At 34.8% G+C, this 17,577-nt stretch overlaps 1 protein-coding gene across 4 annotated transcripts in view; it reads left to right on the plus strand.

Annotated features, from left to right (window-relative positions):
* LOC145269029 (coatomer subunit beta'-like) overlaps positions 1–17,577 on the plus strand; it is a 122,456-nt gene that overhangs the window by 6,946 nt on the left and 97,933 nt on the right. For all 4 annotated transcript variants that reach the window (XM_080124616.1, XM_080124618.1, XM_080124617.1 and 1 more), the window contains exons 3-6: positions 7,851–7,937; positions 11,163–11,289; positions 13,156–13,304; positions 16,211–16,357. In XM_080124616.1, coding sequence (XP_079980742.1) covers positions 7,851–7,937; positions 11,163–11,289; positions 13,156–13,304; positions 16,211–16,357 — 510 coding nt within the window. The remainder of the gene's footprint in view (positions 1–7,850; positions 7,938–11,162; positions 11,290–13,155; positions 13,305–16,210; positions 16,358–17,577) is intronic.

Raw genomic sequence — 17,577 nt, forward strand, 5'->3', positions numbered from 1 at the left:
TCTCCCTAACCGTTCACTTCTACTTGTGCAGCTGCCATTGCTCAAATGCAGCATGCATTCCGCAGATATAGCCGTCATAAGTACAAATAGGCAGATTTATAGATGCTAGAAATAATTGTTGGTTGGTTGTTTTTGTTTTATGGCATATCAACCCTTTTCAGGTTATTTAATGCCGAATCCAATAATTTTGAAGAAAATTTTTTTTAATAGAATATGTATGTTTTCCAGTCGGTTTCTATTTAACCCATAGTTGAGACCCTAACAGGTACTACCACTCCGGGTCAGAGTGGACCTGGGAGCAATGGTAATTAAAGGGTGGCTCCACACTCCCCAAAGCCCGCAAGCTGGGGCCTCACCATCGGATATAGTTTAAGGTCATATATAGGAGCCGAAATAATTGTAAGAGTTAAATAGCCGCAGTTAAGAGAAGGTATACCGAAATCACCAGAAAATGCATTGAGTTGCAAAAATTAGGATTTTGTGATTTCTGGAAAATTGCTGATAGTGTGAAGAATAATGGGCGATCAACAATTCTTTCAGTTTTAAGGTCGGAAAAGTGAGATTTGAAGCCAGAGTTCTGTCTGAAAAAAAAAAAAATTGCCTGGGCAGCTCTGTTGGCATTCTCCAGTAAGGGCACCACAGATGATTAGCAATAGACCCTTTCTCAAAGCCTGGAAAAGTGGACTTTCTAGAACCGCATAGGACTATACCTCGCATCGACGGAAGTAGGCACATCAGAACACCGAAGACTATGAAACCACTTAGAATGCCAGTGGTTTTTTTTTTACGAAGGAATCACCACTTATCAAAGCCTGAAAGCCACTCGAGGATAAGAGTTAATGATTGTATGGTAGTCAATGTGAAAATGTAGTAATCGAGGCAAAAGTGTGAAAATTAAAAAAAATTAAATTTGCCAGATAAAGGTCGAATGACAGCATTACAAATATGCCTGCAGTGAATTATTAGTGACAGGTTTTTTTTTTTTTTTTTTTTTTTTTTTTTTTTTATGTCTTGTTACGTTATCTCTGCCGTTCCCAGACGATTTGAAGTAGCGTAACAGATTTGGTTGCTATGGTAACAGCCAATAAAAAATAAAAACGTTTCTCCATTCCTTACAGATTCTGAGAATTTTCGAACACAGTAATTTTATTATAACTTTTGTTTTACTGAACGAAAATTGAAAATTTTGCTTTTTCAAAATATAGCTGAGAAGGTGACCTATGAACTGTAAAAATTCTTTGAAATTTGATCGCAAAATGAATGAGCGGTGAAACTTTAAAGCAGTTCTAAATGAGTAAAACTAACACTCAACCATGTATTCAAACATTATCGTGTGTGAATGATTAAATATATTTCTCATTCCCTGGAATTTCTATGGGTTCAGCAAGAAGAGCAAATAACTGTTAAAATGTAAAGAAATGGATTTCTTTACATTTTAAAATGGAAAACAAGTTTTGTACTTGGCCTTCGGGACAAGATCAAAGTGTAGTACAGGGGGGTCTCACTAACAACCCAGTAGGATTTATTTTTTGTTTTTGATATGAACACTTTTAATTAGTTTTCCCCTCTCCACGAGCAATCTTTGTCCTAATTCAAAAACTTTTTATTTTTCTAATGAAATTGAACTTTATTTTTTCACACATGCACACACAAAATTTAAAAAAAAAAAAAAAAAAAAAAAGATGCATACACAAACACACAGACAACTGTTTATAAATTGTAAATATGGTTTTGATTCTTAAACGCTGGGGATTTATTAGTTAGATTAAGATCCATAGAGTGAATGAGGTATTTTGGTAAATGTTGCCAGTCAAGAGTAAGACTCCAAAGTCTACATTTATTACTTTTAATCACTTTAGTCACAAAGACCCTGAACCCTTCCCCTCCCCAATTTCTTGTAGGGCCTTGTGCCTAATTTTGTTGTTTGAAAATCTTTTTTTTTTTTTTTTTACTTAATTGTATTTTCAAAATTTTTAAAAGCAATAAAATATATAAACAAGATTAAAGTGTAGTATCTGTTCTTCAGATGCTGCACTTCAATTTCTTGTTCTCTGTCAGTGGAGGAGAAATCCTTCACGACTGAGACAATTTTTATTTTTGTTCCTTTTCTCCACGTTAAAAAACGACCCTGGTGTCTAACTCTGCCCCGTGGGGAGGCATTGTAAATAGGGACAAGTTTCACCTGATACTGGCGCTACCAGATCAGACAGTTTATCTAGGAGGATGAACACTCTTCATGTTTTGTTTTTTTGTTTGTTTGTTTGTTTTTTTTTTTTACTTACTTTCACCCCAAAACAACGTACATTGCCACTTGGACGTAAAAGGCTACTAATTGGGACCATGCCTATAAAAGATTAGGATGTTGGTTTACGTTTGAACTTCTGCATATCAGTACAGTTTGAGAAGCAGGCAGCAGGAAGAGAATTCCAAAGTTTAGCAGTTCTAGGGAAGAAGCTACTTGAGTAGAAAACTTTCTGACATTTACGGACCTCAACAGTGAAGGGGTGTGATTTTGTTGCTAAGCAGGTTTGTCAGGGGATTTGTACGTTAAGGGGGCACAAGTGTAATAAGTTCATCAGAGAACATTCCATTAAAATATTTGATGCAACATTGCGGCGATGGGACAGGGGTTTGAGCCTAGTTGACAAAGTGGGATCTATTAGATTGCAGACCCTTTTCTGGACCCTATCCAAGAGGGAGAGGCTAGTGGTAGATACATCAGTCCAGATGTGGCAACAATACTCCATGCATGGGCGAATGGTGGCCTTGTAGAGGTACAGGATACTCTCAGGTGTGAGCAGTTTTCTAGCACGATAGAGGGAGCCCACCTTTGCAATGTTCTCAATGTATTTGTTCCAGTTCATATTTCCCGTGAATGTTAGGCCGAGGAGTTTGAAGGAAGAATTCTCCAGTAGGGTGTTATTTGTCATAGATATCAGTAGTTGGAGAGGCGTTTTGTAATTGTTAAAGGAGAGCAGCTTAGTCTTACTAACATTAAATGTTACCATCCATTTGCGACACCATTCCACTATAGTCTGGAGGTCATTTTCTAATGATTCAGCGACTGTTTTGTTCATACCATCATGTATGACGATGAAGAAATCTACGTGAATATTTCCTTGAAATAGCAATACTAGACACCATAATGTTCAGCGCTGGACAAGGCGCACACTGCTACTTGATTTGACACTCATAGTTTTTAAACCAGTAATAAGTACATTTCTCCTACACCCATCAAAATAAAAGTTATATAACCGGATTCACAATAAAATTTACTTAAAAATGGTATTTTAATATTTTTGTTGTGATTTGTATAGTCAAAGAAATCGCTATTTAAATCCGACTATTAATGACGAAACATGCCAGACCCACTGGCGGTAGGTCACTTTTTGCAAATAAGCAGTCGGGGTGTGTTCACATAAATACTAGAAGCAGAAGTTGTACCTGTTGACAAAGTTTCTAGTTGTTTTTGCTAATCAGGGAAAAGAATTGTCTTTGCTACAGAATTTGAACACACGTACGTTTTTCCAGTAAAAAGTTAGAATATCTCAAAGTTGACACTTTGTAATACAAAGATAAGTAAAGATAGAAACTGTTCAAACGCTATTTAATAGTGAAAATATTTATTTCTTTTGTCCTAAAATTTGAAAAGAATTGGATAAAAACTTATGCACGAATCGATAGAAGTCGTGACAACCGCATATAAGCATGAGAATTGTGGGTGTCGTGACGCGCACAAAAAAATCTGTAAACAAGTGCTCGTCAACTAACTTACGAACATAAAGTATTTATTTTAGTTTTGTTATTATTTGGAAATCATAAGTTCTAATTATGGAAAGGAAAAGAATATTTAAAAAAAATAAATTCTTTGAATAACCAACAATGACTATGCTTTTAAATGAGTTAAAACACACAAACTACTTATCCAGTTAAATAAAAGAATAACTTTTATTGGGTTTGTTTTACAATCCACAAATGTATGAAAAATGGCCCAAAAAAACAAATATATAACAAATAAATGTTACCAAGGCAAGTTAGTCTTTTACCTACCTCGATAAATTTTTGGTGCCGTAAATGTTTCTGTTCAAGAACATGTAGTGTCGCGTTACATGAGAACAAGAAAAAAATGTCCGTGATGTCTCTTGAACTCTTGACAATGACTTAAAAATAAAAAATTATACAAAATAGTGATAGACTCATCCGATAATTGTCACAGTAACTTGAAGCCGTTAAAAATGACATTTAATTATCCTCATTAATTTAATATACTTGGAAATATTATAATTGTAATCTGTACAAAATTTCCTTTCATTTGATATGCTGCAAGCCAGATTTTGTTAATAATTTCTTTAAATCACATCGTGGTGGCCATCTTGGATTTCCTGGTTGCCATCTTGGATTTTTCACGATGTAATGATCACAAATGATAATGTCCATCTGAATAATATTTCGCATGATGATAAAGTCTTACCTCCCATTTTTTAAACTGTTTTTTTTTTTTATAATGCTTCTACTTGAAGCCATTAAAATGCAACTTAATTATGCTAATTAGTTTAATGTACTTGAAAACATAATTCTGATCTGTACAAAATTTCCTTTAAAAAAAATTATACAAAATAGTGGTAGAAACTCACTCAATAATTGTCACAGTAATTTGAAGCCGTTAAAAATGACATTTAATTATCCTCATTAATTTAATATACTTGAAAATATTATAATTGTAATCTGTACAAAATTTCCTTTCATTTGATATGCTGCAAGCCAGATTTTGTTAATAATTTCTTTGAATCGTGTCATGGTTGCCATCTTGGATTTTTCACAGTGTAATGGTGACAAATGATAATGTTCATCAGAATAATATTTCGCATGATGATAAAGTCTTACCTCCCATTTCTTTTAGCTGTTTTTTTTATGATGCTTCTACTTAAAGCCGTTAAAATGAAACTTAATTATGCTAATTAGTTTAATGTACTTGAAAACAATTCTGATCTGTACAAAATGTTCTTTTAATTGATATGCTACAAGCCATATTTTAGTAATTGTCTGTATTGTTTAGATGAGGTGTTTTCATTGATTAAGATTGTCGGACTGGCTTCCTCATCTTGGTTGTTATAGTCACAACGTTTCGGCCGTTTTGCCCTCCGGCCTTCATCAGGTGTTTTGTATCGAACTGGAGAACCGTTTGTTAGGAGGAGCAAAACGTCCGAAACGTTGTGACTATAACAACCAAGATGAGGAAGTCAGTCCGACAATCTCAAGCTATTTTGTTAATAATTTCTTTGAATCGTGTCATGGTCACCATCTTGGATTTTTCATGATGTCATAATGGCAAATGATAATGTCCATCAGAATAATACTTCCTATGATGATAAAGCCTTATTTTACCATTTTTCTTAGCTGTTTTTTATGATGTTTCTACTTAAAGCAGTTAAAATTAAACTGCAATATGCTAATTAGTCCGTAAGTATGTTAAAAATTTCATCATAATATTTTAAAAAGATCTGAAGATACAGCTTTTTAAAGATGGGTTAGTCTGTAAATTGTGCAAATTTCCTACCATTTTCAGTCACAAGCTTATATGCATTTGAATAGGACTGACTTGAGGCAAAATGTCAAGTGAACCACACATTTTTTTGATACTTTAAATGGTCATAACTCCAGTTCTAATGGGCCAGTTTTAAAAAACTAAAGATATTATTTCTTTGTTTTTTATGCTCTTTTCAATAATACTTGATTTGAGTTTATTCAATCTAAAGAAAAAAATGATGTGATATTACTACTTGAAATTATCCATTTTTTAGGCTAAGTAAGAACTTTGTTTAAGGGAATGAATTTTAGCCTTTCTTTTAGACTAGTATTGATATCCGGCGTTGGAGATAGGTGGTATACTAAGGATATTGAGCAATTAACCCTCAGAAGAAGAAAAAAGTTTCAATCAAAAAAGCAACGAGTACTTGTGTGAGCGCAAAAAAAAAAAAAAATAAGCCGCAGTATGAAAGAAAGGCTTCAACCTTAGCATAAGAGGAAAAAGAGGTGAAAAAAAGTTAACGCGCTAGCTGTCATGGAACCCGGTGACTTATGGTATCACAGGCCTTCGAAATACCGCTTTATAAACGTACGTTGAGGTTGGTAGGCGTATGAAATGCAAAAATTGACCCCTCCTTGCAAAAAAAAACGATTCAGTTGACCAGCACAGAATTTTTTTGGCCAATTTTTACATATTTTTCATCCGAGAGATTGGTCTTTCTAACGAAACCAATTTTGTCAAAGTCTGATGCATCTGTCAAAAGTTATTGGCAGACATATAAACACATACACACACAAACACCTTCCCTTTTATATAATAGACTATGGGGAGAGCCCGGCGTTGCCCAGGTGAGGTGGGAGTGGGGTGCTAATCAAAACAAAATGGAAAATAAAGAATAAGCGAACATAATAACCCTGTTTAAATATTATTAAAAAAAAAGATGTTAAAACTTCTTTTAAAAAAATCAGAAAACAGAAACAAAAAAAAACAGCGAACGTGATGGAAAAAAACGAACATGAGACAAAATAAAGAATAAGCAAACCATGTTAAAACTTACAAAAATCGGAAAAAGAAAAAAAAAACTAAAAAATTACGAACAAACAAATGGCATAATCTATGTTTCAATATTAAAACTTTAAAAATCAAAAAAAAAAATATATATCTGCTCGAACGTGCAATCTTAAGATAACGACGCTGCTCCCTTATGGATTGGTCTATGACCGCGTCAGTGAAATTGGGTCGTTTTTGTTTTTGTTTTTTTTTATATTTAAACTAATTCAAGACAGAACGTTTTCTTTTTTTTTTTTTTTTTTTTTTTGTGCATGCGTGCATGGCTAAATTGTCATGAAGGAACGATTTTTTGCTATTCCTCCCTGTAGAAAAGGTGAAGGAATTGATGTTTGTAGCCAATTTTTCGATATTTGTCGTTCGAAGAGTTGAGCTTCAAAATGATACCGATCTTGGCAAGACGTACAAACACACATTTTGCCTTTTATATATATAGAAGACTGGCGGGGGTACCCGGCGTTGCTAGGGTGTCGAAAGGTGGTGTAGTAAGGATATTGAGCAACCCCCAGAAAAAAAAAATTAGACGTAGCCTGGATGGAGAGAGATGTGAAAAAAAACAACAAAAAAAAAACACAAAGTATGTGAAAACCATTTAAGCAAACTTGAAAATAATTCAGTTTTTGTTTTAAAAGGAAAAAAAATCACATTATATAAGCCTCGAAATAAAAATAATCCTGTTTTTTTTTTGTTTTTTTTTAAAGAGTAGGCAAGCAAGCAAGCAACCAGGTTCGAACCTGTAACGCAAAGGAGGCAAAGAAGGCGAAAAAAAGCCAATCATTTAACGCGCCCACTGTGATAAACAACAGTACAGTCAGGGTAGCAGGAAGAGAATTAATGCTAGTCATTGCTCGGCATATGATGACTTTGCAAAAATGTTGATGAAAAAAGTGACCCCCACCCCCCTTGTAGAAAACTGCCCAGTTGACGGTGAAAGAATGAACGTTTTTTACCAATTTTTGCAGACGACAAAAGTTTTTAGCGAACACACAAACATTTGCCTTTTATATAATAGAAGATGATAGAAGGAATTAATTTTAGCTTCTCTTTTAGTCTCTCCCCTAGTGAACGAACTTGTATACCCAAATAAACCCTTTAAAATTGCAATAAGTCGCCATTTTTCCTTGCGTGAGTTTTATTTGGCTAAGTTAAATAACAGATCAACAGCCACTTGAGGACCAGATTTGTTCTTAGTACAACAACACTAACAATGTTTATCATTGATTCTTGAAAGTAAATTTTTTCTTTTCTTTTTCAGCAACTCATCAAATCTTTTGAGGTTTGTGATCTTCCTGTGCGAGCTGCTCGCTTTGTGTCGCGCAAAAACTGGATTATTACGGGTTCGGTAAGTGTTTTGTGGGCGTTTACTTTTTTTGGTCCTCCGACAAAGGCGGGATTGGACCTATTAATTCACTCCCATTCATTTGCTTGCAATTTTTTTAATAACTACACCTTGGATTTCAAAAATATTTTGCACAAACATTAGTCATGATAAAAGTAAATTTTTGCCAGAATGGATTTATTCCCTCATGGAGGGGGACCCTGCATACTTGGCTTGTTTTATTTATGTTATACTAGCATATATATATATATATATATATATATATATATATACAGGATGTTTCAAAAAGATGCATACTCCTAAACTGTCTTTGCACTTCAACAGCATTTTCATGCTTCCAGTAGCATTTTAGAATGATTTTTTTTTTTCTTCAAAGGTTAGCCTGGCTGCCATCATTAAGATCGATGAGTTTAATCTGCCAAAAAAAAAAAAACATCTGGTTTAAAATTATTTAAAGTGTGTATACATATTTTTGGGGCACGCTGTATATATAGTCCCAAAATGATCTGACACATTTGTTGTTGCTAAAAAAAACAAAAAATACAAAAGAAAATCTTTTTTTTTTTTTTTTTTTTAATGTACAACCTAAAATGCACCTAACATTGATGTTTTTTCCTTTTCCCTTTGCAAAAGTTAAAAGCAAGAATATTTTACTTTTCCAAAACAATCAAACCAAACACCACAAATAAATATTTGAAGATATAAAAAACTTTACACAAAATTTAAAAAAAGAAAATTACAGGTTTCGACATTAAATAGCTTGAAAAGGGTTGATATTATAAAGAACTTGAAGCATAAAAACTTTTTGGCATCAAATAACCAAAAAGGGTTGATATGCTATAATACAAAAATCAACCAGATATATTCTGAAATTACATCAATCTTTTGAATGCTAATGTTATTGTTCAAACAGATCTACCACCCGTTAAGAAAAAGTTTCTAATCTTTCAATTAAGATTAAAAGTTGTGATGTGACTCTGGATGAAGTAGACACTGTTGTCTGGCAGTTAAGCAACGGAAAGGCACCTGGTCTTGACAGATCGCTACCAGAATTTTGGAAAATGCCGAAAATGAGAAAGCGTCTGCTATCTTTCTGTAACCAGACATTGCATGGACATTGTCCAAAAGAATGGCGCATATCTGGTCTGATATTATACCAAATAAAGGTGATTTCTCCAAAACAGACAGCTACAGAGAAATTTCACTTTCCCCAGTTGCAGCCAAGTTTTATAATCGCTGTCTGCTTAACAGAATTGGACTTGTCATCGATGAAGTTTTGCGTCCGAACCAGAATGGGTTCCGTAAAGGATGGTCAACCACCTCCCACATTCTCACTCTCCAACGAATTGTTGAGGAACTGAAGAACCTCAAGAAGGAGGCTGTCATAATTTTCATCAATTTCCGCAAAGCTTTCAATTCCATCAATCGTACCCAAATGATTGGAATTCTGGCAGCCTATGGAATTCCCACAAGAGTTGTCAGCGCAATTCACGTGATGTACAAGGACACTTCCGCTGTGATAATCATGCCGGAAGGAGACACAGAAGTTCTTCAGGGAGATCTGCTTGCACATCAATCACCAGTAGTGATGGCCTTATTTTGAAACAACTCCATAACAGTAGGCACCCTGCTCAAACGTTAATGGACTTGGACTATGCTGACGACATTGCACTCCTTGAGGATTGTATTGAGTCTGCGCAGAATCTTCTAATAAGAGTCAAGAAGGCTTGTCAAGACCTTGGGCTGAATCTCGGTGCTGCAAAAATAAAGTATATGCATCTAAATCGATCTTTTAGCGCATTGTTGCTTTCATCGGATGGATCAGAAATTGACTGTATTGACGACTTGAAATACCTAGGAGGCTATTCTGAGAGCGAACATGATATGAATGTTAGGATCGCGCTAGCATAAAGCGCATTTCATTCTTTACAGAAAGTATGGAAATCTCCATTCAAGACAGAAACCAAAACCAAGGTTGGTTGCAAGCCTGCATAGTCAATCCTTCTGTACGGCTCAGAATCATGCCGAAAACATCTCGGTAGTAAATATACAAGAATGCTTCGACTAACCCACAACATATCCTGGAAAAGTCACGCAACAAACAAGTCCTTGTATGGTTCCCTACCTCGTACTGTATAAATTAAAATATCATGTTTAAGCGTATTGTACGACCGGGCAACTCTGGGTGTCCAGCTAATTAAAAAATAATACTAGCACTATCTTTATAGAAAAGAAAGACAATATTTCTTACCAGCGATGCTCCAAAATTAATAAAAAATACATCGTTAATTATATGAATAAGGTGGCTACATAAAGCAGAGGACAAGACGGCTGGAATCTTGTAAAAAAAAAAAACAGGAGCCAGGTAAGGGAGATGAATTCTAGGAGATCTGTTCGACATAAGACAGAACATGGTGGGATCCTTCTATTGATCCAGTAGATATCTACCTCTTGATGCAATTCTCTACGTAGATAAGAGTCGGGTACGTCCAAGAATGGAGTATTGTTGCCACATCTGGGCAGGAGCTGCTAGAAAGACTTATCCTGCCTTGACAGAGTTCAAAATAGACTTCATAGCCTAGTAAAGGATGCCCTCTTCTCTTCCCTGCAACCTTTTTCTCTCAGAAGAGATGTTGCAAGCCTGTCTCTGCATTATCGTTATTTTCATGACAAGTTTTTGTCTGAGCTCCAATATATTCCCCCACCCTTGTCAAACATTTACGAGAAACACTGGTCTAGCTGAAAACACTATCAATAATTTCCCCCACTCTTTATCTGTGCCTAAACCTAGACGTAGATTGCATGAAGACTGCTTCTTTCTTAGAACTGCATGCCTGTGGAACTATCTTCTGTTTACCCGCTTTCCAGGTGACTACATTATAGCTGTCTTTAAGTCCAATGTAAACAAGTTCTTGATGAGATGTTCCCCTTAAGTAATCCAATTTACTAAATTTACACTACTAACGATTACTATGATATTGTCCCATTAACTACTGTACACTCTTTAACCCTTATCCTCGAGTGGCCTCTTTTCTATCTAAAAAAAAAAAATCAAGTGTTGTTATTCCATAGAACTTGGAATCTTGTAAAAAATAAAAAAAGGTGCCAGGTAAAAATGGAGTCTAGGGGATCTATTCTACATACGACAGAACTCAAGTGTTGCTGTGTGATAGAATCAATCAAACCAAACTTTGACAATTTTATGACATAATATTTTTAAAATTTCAGGATGATATGCAGATCCGTGTGTTCAACTACAACACGCTAGAAAGGGTGTTCCAGTTTGAAGCTCATTCTGACTACGTCCGTTCGATTGCAGTCCACCCCACACAACCCTATATACTTACGAGCAGCGGTAAGTCTTTGTTGTGCAATGGTTTCTTTTCTGTACATTCGATGTCATGCGGCAAATGTGACGATAAGTATTTATTTTGCTATTCATAGTACCTATTTACAATGCCTCCCCACGGGACAGAGTTAGACACCAGGGTTGTTTCTTTAACATGAAGAAAAGGTACAAAAATAAAAATAAAAAATTGCCTTGGTCATGAAGGACTGCTCCTCTACTGAAAGAGAACAAGAAATTGGAAGTGCAGCATCTGAAGAGCAAATACTACACTTTGATCTTGGCCAAAAGCCAAGTAGTTTTTGTTTTCTTTGGTAGGAATAACTCTATGTTGATGCTTTTGTAAAAACTACAGCAGAGTAATATATATATAATCCTTCTCTCTCTTCTCTTTATATATATATATATAAGCCTCTCTCTCTCCATATATATATATATATATATATATATATATATATATATATATATATATATATATATGACTACTTCATTTAATCACAAATTAATATATGAAAGTATAAATTTATGTGTAAACTTTAAGTATTTACTTCAACAGTGCTCAGTCCTGGATATGACCTTAAACTATATCCAGTGGTGAGGCCCCAGCTTGCGGGCTTTGGGGAGTATGAAGCCACCCTTTAATTTGCATTGCTCCCAAGTCCACTCTGACCCAGAGTGGTAGTACCTGTTAGGGTTCCAACTATGGGTTGAATAGGATCCGACTTGAAAATAAACAAATATATTCTATTAAAAAAATTTTTTTTTTAAATCTTTGGATTCGGCATTAAATGACCAGAAAAGGGTTGATATGCCATAAAACAAAAACAATCAACCATCAACAGTGCTCAATACGTAGGTAGAGCTAGCTAGTAAGTTATAAAATATATATGGCAATTAAGCTACACAGAATATTCCGCGTTTCATCCACGCTAGAACTCATTAGGCTTATGAATCCTAGCTTGAATGAAACGTGGAATATTGTGTAGCTTAATTGCCATATATATTTTATAACTTATTATATAATATATATATATATATAGATGTTTTTATTTGTTTTTGTTAGCGATACTTTCTTGAATGAATTCAAGTATTTATACGAAAGTGCATTTTTACCTAAATGCGTGTTAGGAATAATTTTCCCTTTGACCAATTTGGTACCCCCTAAATGGGGAGCAGCATATATATTATTTTTAAAATATAATTATCCCCTGATACGTGTTTCGTCGTCCACGACTCCTCATCATCGCTAGATTCAGCCACTCTGATGAGTCATGGACGACGAAATATGTGTCAGTGGATAATTATATTTTAAAAATAATATATATATAATTTTTTTTTTATGTCTTTTATATTCATACTAGTATGGGTGCCTGGCGTTGCCCGGGTGGTTGGAGCTGTATGCTAAACAAAAAAAAAATGTTTAATTTTTTTAAAATTTGATCCCTATTATGACCCTTAAAATTGTTTTGGGCTCATGTCCAAGAAACCTATATCTAAAATTTCAAGTGTTTAGACCCCAAATTGTCGGAGGAGTTTGGTAGAGTTCTCAAAAGTCAAATCATTGAACTTTGACCCCTTAACAGCGAAATGTCTGGCCGAAAACCGATCGCAAAGATTTTCCCAAATCTCAATACCCGGTATATCAAATTTCGAGTCTGTAGACTAAAAATTGAGTTATTGTGTAGGGAAATGTACACAGACACACAGACATGTTCACTTTTATAGATATATAGATTAAAAACCCTTTTTTCTATTTATTTAAAAAACAAATTTATAAAAGTATAGATTAAACTTTATTTAATGTTAAAATCTTTTCAAAAATCCAATTTTAATTCGGTTTTATTTAAAAAAATTTTTTTTTTTTTTTCCTTTCAGATGACATGTTGATCAAACTATGGGACTGGGAAAAGAAATGGGCATGCACCCAGGTGTTTGAGGGCCATACTCATTATGTCATGCAAATTGTGATCAACCCTAAGGATAACAACACCTTTGCTAGTGCCTCCCTTGATAGAACCGTGAAGGTGAGAATGCGAATGTCAAATTTATTCAATACTGCAGAGAGTGCTGGTTGGGAAAGTACATAATCATTATAAACTCCTGCTTGTAAAATCTAATAAGTTTGTATAAAAAAAAAAAAATGATTGACCATAGTTAAGGGAAACCCAAAGGCACCTTTTTCATTAAATTTTTCAGGATTATTCAACTTATGGTACTCGTACAGTTTGTACAGTTTAATGAAGACATTAAAAAATGAAAATATCGAGAAAAAAAAAGGTTATATTGTACGTATTCGTTATGGAACAAAGTTCTCCGAAAAAAATTTCACTTAATTTCATCAAGTAGTTTTCGTTTTACAGCGAAAAAACTATTCATGATACCGAGCAAAAGCTTCGATTTTTAGAAAGAAAAGCTAGTAATAAAGATGGGGAGGGAGTCTCGGCGCTTTAACTGTAGTTATCTCCCCTTGGCATGTTCAACAAATTTCAAAATGGCTGACTTCAATGCGTTCTCATAAAAACATGTTTTTCTGCCGTGAAAAAAAAAAAAACTACTCGATCAAATTAAATGAAATTTTTTTACAGAGATCTTCAGTCCAAAATGGATACGTACAATATAACCTTTTTTCGATTTTGAATGTCTTGATTAAACTGTACAAGTACCCAACCTATCTTCCTTGATCATCACCTTTCAATACTGAGTGTTTAGCAAGAGGACCTTGAGTACCATTTTTGGAGTATTTGGTATGACTCCACCAAGGATTGAACTCCAATCTCACGGGTCATTAGCAAACGCTCTAACCATTATGCTAGTATTTATCTTTCTTTGAGTTTTATCTTCGTCATTTGTCTTCCTTATATGCCATTAATAAGAAGAACTGATTTAAATATATATCTATCTATCTCATATATATATATAATTAGTTTTACTCATTTAGAACTGCTTTAAAGCTTCACTGCCCACTGATTTTGCGATCAAATTTCAAACAAATTTTTACAGTTCGTAGGACATCTTCTCAGCTATATTTTGAAAATATTCGTTCGGTAAATCAAGTTATAAAATTACTGTTAAAGAAATTCTCAGAATTTATAAGGAGCATAGTGACTTTTTTTTTTTTTTTTCTAATTGGCTGTTGGTTACCATAGCAACCAAATCTGTTACACTAATGATGTAACAAGATATAAAAAAAAAATGTCGCTGATAATTCATCGTCGCTGTGCTCAAACGCTAACCGACCTTTCGTCTTTGCTTACCGGCAAAAACTGACTGCTGAATGAATGCCACAATCCAGAGAAAAAAAAAGAGAGAGAGAGAGAGAAGTAACAAGTGAAACTGAGAAAATATTATTACAAAGCAAATCCTGGAAAAATGCGAGCATGAAAAGTAATATGGTTAAACTTAAACATGGAAAAGTAAAAGGACTCGTAGTAAAAAATATAATAAATTTATAACTTAAAATATTGCAGCATTAAGAATTTTTTTAAAAATTCAATTTAGCATTATATAATCAATTCTTAATGCTGCAATATTTCAAGTTATAAATTTATTATATTTTTACTAGAATATCTTTTTTTTTTCTTTTCCAGTTTTAACAACTAGTCCTTTTACTTTTCCATGTTTAAGCTTAACCATATTACTTTTGATGCTCGCATCTGTGTGTACAACTCTCCTACAGCCCACAAAACTGGACCGACCCTGATCAAACCTGATATGATGATGATCTCCAACTTAGGGCCTGGTGCTACCAGATCGGGCTGCCTGAAGATATTGGCTTCCTGAGACGAAATGCCTCTAACATTGATGCTTTTTGTTTTTCTACTTCCTTTTTGCAAAACTTAATTATGTTCTGCAAAACCAAAAACAACCCACCTTCCCCCCCCTTTTTCTTTTTCCCCTTTCTCTTTCTATCTTTCCCACTTCCTGACTGGTTTCCTAACTTAAAATGTACCAAACATTAATACTGTAACCTTTTTCCCTCTCCCATTGCAAAACTCGTTCATGTTCTGCAGGGCAGGGAACAAAAACAATAAAATCCACTATAAAACAACCAAACCAAACACTACAAACTAGCGATTGAAGATACAAAGTTTGAAGAATAAAAACCTTCTACAAAATAACTCGATGCAACATGAATACTATTTCCAAAATAACTGGATTCGACATTAAATAACCCGAAAAGGGTTGATATGCCGTAAAACAAAACAACCTAACCTAACCGACTTAGAGATAGTGCACACTATTTTTTTAAAGTCAAAGATTAAGGTTGGGACTTTGTTAGTAAGAAATATCATAGGCTCAGGGTGATGAAAACAAAGTTTCCGTTCAGTTATAGTTTTTGATATGGTTTCAAGTGAGAATCACCTCACATCTTCAAAGTCGGCAGACCCTGGGTGTGGCAACAGGACTCTGTACTGGCCCACAAAGAGACCCAGGTTTGGGCTTCAGAAGGAGTGCTACGACTTCGTACTCTTCTCTCTGAGTCTCCCTCCTCCGCTGACCTGAACCCGCTGGACTACTTTGTTTGGTCATACATCGAGAACATTACCAACATGACCTCCCACAACACCAAATCCATCCTGATTGCCGCCATCTGCTGAATATTCGTCAAGCTTCCACCGGCACTTGTAAGAAAAGCATACTCCCAGTTTAAGACCCGTTTCAACGTGGTGATTGAGGCTGAAGGCGGCTACATTGAATAGATGTCAGCTCTACTACATAATCAAGTTACCTGAATTGATTGATTGAGGCTGAAGGCGGCTACATTGAATAGATGTCAGCTCTACTACATAATCAAGTTACCTGAATTGACTTTTTTTCAATAAAAGTTTTAAAATAAAATTGTAATGTTGTTTTCTTTAGGGCGACAAATTTATTGTTCCACTCTTTATTACTTTATTTAATTAAAAAAATTTTCTTTTTACCTGTTTAGGTATGGCAACTTGGTTCACCAACTCCAAATTTTACCCTGGAAGGACATGAAAAAGGAGTCAACTGTGTGGATTATTATTCCGGTGGAGATAAGCCTTACTTGATTTCTGGAGCTGATGATAGATTAGTCAAGATTTGGGATTATCAGGTAAATATTGTTTTTTTTATGATTTAGAAAAATAATTATTCTATGAGGGATTTTATATCAACTGTGACATCACAGGTAAGTTTAATTGATACAATTCCATTTTTTTTGTGGCGGATTAATGAGCCAGAACGTAAATAGAGCAGTGAAGTGATTCTGACTTGCCTTATTCCTGGCATAAAAACGGTCCGTCTTTCTCATTTCTTTCAATTGGAAGATTAAACAAATATAAGTGAATTACTAATGCGGATCAAACTCCAAACTTAGTAGAAAACAAAATGTTTTGCTGTATCACAGCTCTCTAATATGGCTAGATCAGTACCAGGTATGTAACTATTTATCACTGAGTTACAGGACTGTCACACCTATCAGGTTGACAAAAAATCCTTGCAGTTTTTAACTTTTAAGTTCAGATAAACATATCTCGGCTCAAACAAAAATTTATTGATCGAAATAAGCACCATCAGAATCAACACACTTTTGCCTAATGCAAAACAAGTGTATTTATGCCAGTAACGTAAAAATCTCGCATTCTGGTGGTGATGAAATTGCTGAAGATGTTTTTGATATTGCTTAGGTTTTTGAAAATACGGCATAATCACGTTGACACACAAGTTCCCGTTGAATCACCGCAGGGGTATTCTTTGTCTTTTGAGACTAAATGGAGGCATCGAGGTTTTTGAAGTATTTCTCATGCAAAAAGTTGTCGAGATGCTTGAAAAAGTGGTAGTCGGTAGGTGAGAGGTCTGGTAAGTATGGTGGATGAGGCAGTTTTGCAGCCTAATTCGTTCAACTTCTTGTCGTGGAGGAGAATTGGGTTTTTTCTGTTGACTAATGCTGGGTGGTGGTGTCAGAGTTTTTGGATGCATTTCATCCATTTGTTGAGAGTTCTTCTCTGCCATAATGGTTTTGCCTGCATTAAAAAAAAACTAACGGATTAGACCGGTTGCAGATTACCAAACAGTCAGCATGACCTTCTTTTAGTGCAACTCTGGCTTCGGGAAGTTTTGTGGCGCTTCATCGGCGTCTAACCACTGAGCTGAGTGTCACTGGTTGTTGTAAAGAACCCACTTTTCGTTACAAATCTCAACCCGGTCGAAAAACAGGTTGAGTAAAAGAAGGGAGGATGACGCTTCTTTGGTCGTCATTCAATTCGTGAGGCATCCATTTATCAATTTTTTTTTTTGTCTTTCTAATTTCTCAAGTGGTTGGAAATCGTTTAT

Source organism: Euprymna scolopes, chromosome 45 (assembly GCF_053919585.1).
Source record: "Euprymna scolopes isolate OS-2025 chromosome 45, ASM5391958v1, whole genome shotgun sequence".
In the NCBI taxonomy this organism is placed as follows: Eukaryota; Metazoa; Mollusca; class Cephalopoda; order Sepiida; family Sepiolidae; genus Euprymna; species Euprymna scolopes.